Raw genomic sequence first — 7,273 nt, forward strand, 5'->3', positions numbered from 1 at the left:
GGGGGCAGGGGCTGGGGAGGGATAACATTAGGAGAAATACCTAATGTAGAAGATGGGTTGATGGGTGCAGCAAACTACCATGGCACATATATACCTATGTAACAAACCTGCACGTTCTGCACATGTATCCCAGAACTTAAAGTATAATAATAAAAAAAGGAACCAGATTTATATGTGTCAACATGGACACATTTCAAAATATGTACATTTTTAAATATAAAATTAAACTGTTTAACAAAAAATTGGAATTTTAATAGATTATAAATTCTATGTTAACAGAGTAATATAGTTATCATAAAAAAACGCATTTAAGCTAAGATTGTATTAGTAATGTTGTAGTGTTCAGAATAAAGGTAGTAAAAATTAGTAAGGAAATAGAAGACTTGAACGACAACAACAAAAGGAAAATAATCCTTTTACATTTTATTAATTTTACACCATTATTAATCACTTGGACCTAAGTACAATAAAGTATAAAATTAAAGTACCATGTGCATGCATCTGCGTGCGCACGCGCGCGCGCGCACACACACACACACACACACGTTAGGGCAGATGTACTGACTTATGACCCAGGAAATTGCAATTCCCTCTTTAACTATAAAAGAGGAAGAGGCAGTAAGGGTTTTTCTAAGACCTGTAAATCAGTATACTTAATGGTGGAGGGGTGTGTGTGCAGTGTGTGTTGAACTGTAACTTAATTTTTATATGCGAAAATCCTGTTAATTTGAAGGCATTATATATTTAAATTTGTACTCTCATTTCTTCTGTAAAGACATGGGAAGAAAATTTAAGATATATTATTTTTCCATAGGAATTTCAGCTCTCCATACAACAGAACCCAATAGTCCTCTAACAATCTAATTTATAAACAGGTATTTTTATTCTGTAAACAGCGTGGCTGTTTGTCATATCAGCAATTTGAGAATAATGCAAGATGGAACAACTGTAATTTTGGATCCCTGAGGTGTTGTTTCCTGGACGTGTTCTTACAGGCTGAATTCAGATTCCCATTGTCAGACTTTGGAATGGGTCCACTGAGACTGGCTGTGAACTCAGTGGGGGAACCACAACAATTTCATTCAATCATTCTATCTAAAGAGGTTTCATGTGCCACAGGACTGGAAATCATGGCCTGGATTGTTCACTGCCCCAATTAAGGACCTCTAAAGAGGAATTATAACCACTGCATCTTAAGTGGCATATTTATTACCACCTCAATTATGGCATGGTAACTTCCACATGGCACATCACAACCTGCTGTGATATGGCACAGAACTGAACTTCATAGGAGATGCTAGAAGATATCCAGAATGGAACATCCATGTGAAAATGGATGTTTGAAATTTTAGCTTAGGAAGGCCGCAGCAATAGAAGACTTATTAATATGTGTTTGCATAAAGAAATGTGATAGAGAAGTAAGCTCAGGGCTTAAAAAATGTCATATGAACACGCATTTTATAACATCAACTATGTTTTGGTATATACAAACAGCCATTATAGTTAGCGTCATATGGAAACAGCATTTACCAAAAACAAACAAACAAAACCCCACAGTGACAGTCAATATATTAATCCATAAAGCAATATAAGGAAGAACAACCTGTCATCTTTTAAAATGCTCCCGTCAAGAATGACAAAGTGATATTTTGGAGAAGGACTAATAGATTTGATATGTACTTTAAGAAGCACTTAGAAATAGAAATTTAATAATAATGGTAAATTGCCGTTTCAAAATGACAACACTGCAAAACAGTGTAAAAATGTCAGACAAGTGGACTGATTAGCTAGTAGTTTGTGTCAAACAAGTCCTAAAGTGCTTGCAGCTTTTTTTCAGCATTAATGTGATTATCAAGATGGCTCAAAAAATAAATTCACTCTGATTATGCTTTACGGTCTTCTGTTACTCAAAGAGTGGGAGAGAAAATATTGACATTCTTTTTCCAAGATGGAAACATTTTTTTAAAATGTATTTGCTTCGGGTTTTTAAAACTGTATCTAGCTTTCCTGCTCATAATTAATTTTTTGACACTGCAGCTAAATGTTATTTTTGTTTTCCACAATTCTAATCACTGCTCTTCTTAGGGGAGCCATACAAAGCACATATGTAATTTTAAAAATATTTAATTATTTATTTGTGCTCTTCCTACATTTATAAGATAGATATGAGACAGAAGTGAGTGGAATGATCTCTACACATCTTGCTCCTCATCATGGAATGAAATAGCTTCTGGATTGACCCATTCCAGTAGGATGTTCTTAGGTATAGGGTTTCTTTCTTACAAAATGTGAACACCACTATCACCACCACCACCATTAAGTGCCCAAGGTAGGCACAAATTATGCACGAATAAGAATTTCTTGGAAAGCAACAACTTTCTTCTTTCCAATTTGATATCCTTTCCCCTTGAACCCTGCAATAGAATAAATGTTTGTGTCCCCCTAAAATTTACATGTTGAAATCCTAACTCTCAAGGTGATATATTATAAGGCAAGTGGCAGGTGATAAGGTCATGATGGCTATGGCGCGGAGGGGGGGGGTCTCATGAATGGGATTAGTGCCCTTAGAACGGGGCCCTGGAAAGTTCCTTTGCCCCTTCCACTATATAAGTATACATATGAACCAGGAAGTGGGCATTCACCAGGTATCAAGTCTGCCAATGCCAAGATCTTGAGTTTCCAGCCTCCAGAAATGTGAGCAATAATTTTCTGTTGTTTGTAAACTGCATAGTCTATAGTGTTTTGTTATAGCAGCCTGAAAAGACTAGGACAGTCCCCCCGGCCCCGTTCTCAGTATTCAAATCTTATACCTTCCCATAATTTTCTTTTGTAGCACAGTGGGGAGATTAGTCAGCACCTTACCCATGAAACTGATGCGGCATTCTACATCAACATGGTCATAGGCCAGGTGACAATTTTGCCATATGAGGCACCATAAAGTTTGTCTGATTTGAGATCAGAATCCTCAACTAGATCATGGCAGTGGCTATTATGAATCAAGCTGCTCAGCCTGTGGGGTTTCACCCTTCCCTTCTATGGGAGGCATTAACTCTGCCATTCCCACTGGCTTCCCAGCTTCCAAAGATTAGGAGATGAATTAAGAGGAAAGGTGAAGACAGAAGATCTACTGAAGTTCCCAGCAGAGCTAAGCTCTGTTGGAAAGATCAAAGAAGCCCTTCATTGTTCATGTCTGAGACAAAGCTGGCAGCCATGTTTTGGGGAGGATTTTGGAACTAGCATTTTGATGTAATGAAGACATTGTGCTCTTACATGCCCTGACACTGCTGTTCCACTGTCACAGGCAGCACCATGTAGGGTTTTTAAATGACTGGATAAGTAAGATGGCCTGGGTTTCTTTCCAAATTCCACCACTTAGCTGCTGTGTAACCAAGTTGCTTAACCTTTTTGAAGTCTTAGCCTCCTCACTTGTAAAATGTACTAATAATAGACTTCCCACAGAGGGTTCTTAGGAAGATTGCATTTTAGTACTTATCGTAGTACCTGACACAGTTATGGTAAGTATGGCCAAATATTAGCTCTTTTTGGGATGTATACTTTGCATGCCTATGGATTAGTTTTCAGCCATTCATCTGGTCTCTTGTTATTGCTCTCTGAGGTGAGGAGTATGGTGTCTGGCTAAAGAAATGTGTATTTTCCGACACCATGATATGGAATTGAACATGCTCATATTGAACATTATGATTTTGGCTTCAGTGTTCCATTTGTAAGAGTGGAAGGGTGACAAAATAGTGTACAAATTTATGATGAGGAACATTCCAGATCTAGTGGTTGTTCTGCCACCGAGTTTCTGTGGAACCACGTGATTGTCATATAACTTCTCTTTTTCTTGGCTTCTCCATCAGAATGTAGCAGGAGTCCTGACCTGCTTGTACCTCATGGGCTGTATGTGCAACAGACAGGATACAGAGACAGTAAATCCCCATGAACTGTGAGGAAACACATTTCTTTTTCAAGTCTAGGATGCTTTAATACAGGGCTTCATTTTATAGTCAACTTACAAAGATATAAAAAGATGATAGGGCTAGAAAGGATTCCTGAAGATCATGAAATATGATTAAATTACAGGAAAAGAAAATGGCTTTTTCTTGCTTTCAAAGCTTCCAAGGGAAAGCTGCCTTCATGCCTCCATTGTAATTTGTACTCTCTGTGCCCTTTCTATTTACTACATCATATCATTTCTAGCTTCTTAAGTTTTAAAATTTAATTTATGTTTTAAAAATTGACAGATAAAATTGTACATATTTATTGTCTACCACACGATGTTTTAAAGTATATATATCCAGTCTTCTTAAAAACAGAGACTGTATCTCATACATTTTTGCATCTTTGACAAATACCCCAGTGCCTGGCACATACTCGCTAATGAATGCTTACTGAAGGAACACACTGACAAGTACACTATTCTTGGCCAGTTTATTTTATTATTTAATAGGTCTTGCATGTTTCTTTCTTACTAGCTTAGTTCTGCAAGGAATTAAGTAGCCTTTCTCTACCTTAAGTTGAAATAGAAAACTACTCCTTATTATTTTCTGTATATTAGTCGTTACAAACTTAAAAATAATGTACTCTTGTAAGATTTGAGGCTTTAAAACTGCCCCATCCCCCGGGTATTCCTCATCCCTCATTTGAGTTTAATTTTCCCCTGTGGCGTTTATCCACTTATTTTTTTCTAATATATTATACAATTCTATTTACTCGTATTGATCATGGTCTTTCTTCCCAGATGAGAATATAAACTCCATGAAGATAGGAATTTGGGTCTGTAGAACCTCATGAAACAATCTCGACATGTTCACCATTATTGCTAACAAAGAGTGAAGAGGAGGGAAATGACTGAGCAATACAGTAAACCTGTATCTCCATTATTTTTTCTTAATCTCTATAACAGAAAAAAAAAAAAAACAATTCTCAAATATCTATGGTTTTACTGAAATCTATGGCTTTTACTGAAATTTAAATAAATATCCGAAGTCAAACCGAGAAAACCATCCCTCCCTCCGTCCTAAGGGCAAAAGAAGGCGCTAAACTCTGAATTTTTCGTGGTGAGTTATGTTCAAGTACCGTTTTAATTTTGCTGTGGATGAATTCTTGCTCATGTGCAGAATGAATTGTAAGAAGATCACTGTGCAGCCAGCTACAGACAAACCCAAAATTCGACCATTCTGAGGCAAAGGTATGAAAAAGGTATTCTGCATCCTGATAAAAGAGCCAGGGTACATCTGAAAGAAAAAAGAAACAGTGAAAATAGTGCCAAAAAGATAAATAGGCATGCTAGGATTCACCTCAAATTTGTGATTTGGTCACTCAGCATTAAAAATAATTGTATATACACACATACACAAATTTGCACACACACACAGACACATGCACATAAATAGATAAATATCTTGCTTTTTTTCCTTGGTCTATCTCTTGCAAGATACCTTCACCAGGATTAAAATATCAGGGGTAGATACATACTCAAAAATCACATGTCATAAAAATGATTGATGATACTAGTCCTTAACCATATTTAATGACTACATTTATTAATAATTAATTTGAAAAAATTAGCTCGAGGTTGACACAAGAAAAGAGAGGCTTGATTTGAGAAATATAACAACACGTTAATGCTATATAGTAGCACTTATATGGCATATATTAATAATTAGAAATTGAAGAGCTGCAGAGTCGTTCTTACCGTACTGGTACCAGAAGGGAATCTTGGGTTTCACATCTGCAAAGTGAAAGCAAGTCACTTTGACTGATCTTGCTTCTCAAGTGCATTGTCTGTGAATTACTTCAGCTCTAAACACACTATTTTGTCCTTCATCTTTTAAAATATCACTTGAAAACAGGCACATTGTGCTGTTTGGAATATGTGGTGAGTTCTCACACTTGAAGAGGAGGCTCCAGAGAGGCTTCTGATTAAAGAACGAAGGACATGAGCACTTGCTGAGGCCACCGTGTGCCACACACTGTACTAGGTGCTTCCACTTACTCGTTGTACAAGTAATTCCGTTTACTTTGTAATGTCAAAGTGACATTTCTCCCGGACTATACTTGCACTATAAATATTCTGGAATATTAGCTGGTTACCTTAGTTCCCAGTGAACTACCTTGGCATCCTGCATTGGTGTCACTTTTTCTCATTTCGTATAGAAACATTTTTTGCCACAATAGTGTAATTTGGTTTATCATGCAGGTTGTTGATATTGTGGTTTGGGGTGTTTAAACTGAGAAAGTACTAGAGATTATTAGAAATCAAACACATAGCAAAGATCTTATTACTATTTTTACCTCTTGGGATTTTGCATATCCATTCACGTTTGGAACCACAGTGTAAGGGCAGCAATGTTTTGTTTGCCTTATAAACAGCACAGTTTCTTGCATCTTCTCCAAAATAATTATTGTCTAAAAACGAAGAGACAACCTGCAGCAGATGAAGTTCATTATTTCTTAATGATGATCCCCCACAAAGTTTCAAAAGATCAAAAAGGGCATTCCTGTACATAAGCATTATAGGCTTCCACAGGAAGCTTCAGAGATGTCTGGATGTCATTCTAGTTGAAGGTTATTTCACATTTGTGAAGAATAAACTAATCAATATTTAGCTTTTTTAATTTAAAGATGCTTAAAAAAAAAAAAAAAAAAGCCGGACGTGGTGTCTAACGCCTGTAATCCCAGCACTTTGGGAGGCCGAGGTGGGCGGATCACAAGGTCAAGAGATTGAGACCATCCTGGCTAACACGGTGAAAACCTGTCTCTACTAAAAACACAAAAACAAAAAATTAGCCAGGCGTGGTGGCAGCCGCCTGTAGTCCCAGCTACTCGGGGAGGCTGAGGCAGGAGAATGGCGTGAACCTGGGAGGTGGAGCTTGCAGTGAACAGAGATCGCGCCACCACACTCCATCCTGGGTGACAGAACAAGACTCCGTCTCAAATAAATAAATAAATAAATAAATAAATAAATAAATAAAAATGTGGGCTGGGTTTGGCGACTCAAAGTGCAATCCCAGCACTTTGGGAGTCCAAGGCAGGCAGATCACTTGAAGTCAGGAGTTTGAGACCAGCCTGGCCAACATGGTAAAACCCTGTCTCTACTAAGAATACAAAAAAAATTGGCCGGGTGTGGTGGCACTCCTGTAGTTCCAGCTACTCGGGAGGCTGAGGCAGGAGAATTGCTTGAACCTGGGAGGTGGAGGCTGCAGTGAGCTGAGATCACGCCACTGCACTCCAGCCTGGATGACAGAGTGAGACTCTATCTCAAAAA

At 37.7% G+C, this 7,273-nt stretch overlaps 1 protein-coding gene across 4 annotated transcripts in view; it reads right to left on the reverse strand.

The window, feature by feature from the left end:
- The window catches only part of PLA2R1 (phospholipase A2 receptor 1), a 128,418-nt gene that overhangs the window by 38,743 nt on the left and 82,402 nt on the right, over window positions 1-7,273 (reverse strand). For all 4 annotated transcript variants that reach the window (XR_001884900.1, XM_017869139.1, XM_017869138.1 and 1 more), the window contains exons 15-17: window positions 6,301-6,433; window positions 5,702-5,737; window positions 5,083-5,240 (exon numbers count right to left, since the gene is read on the reverse strand). Coding sequence is in view for 3 of the 4 variants with exons in the window: in XM_017869139.1 (XP_017724628.1) it covers window positions 5,083-5,240; window positions 5,702-5,737; window positions 6,301-6,433 (327 nt within the window). In the remaining variant the exon portion in view is untranslated. The remainder of the gene's footprint in view (window positions 1-5,082; window positions 5,241-5,701; window positions 5,738-6,300; window positions 6,434-7,273) is intronic.

This window comes from Rhinopithecus bieti, unplaced genomic scaffold, assembly GCF_001698545.2.
Source record: "Rhinopithecus bieti isolate Rb0 unplaced genomic scaffold, ASM169854v2 scaffold_4600, whole genome shotgun sequence".
Classification (NCBI taxonomy): domain Eukaryota; kingdom Metazoa; phylum Chordata; class Mammalia; order Primates; family Cercopithecidae; genus Rhinopithecus; species Rhinopithecus bieti.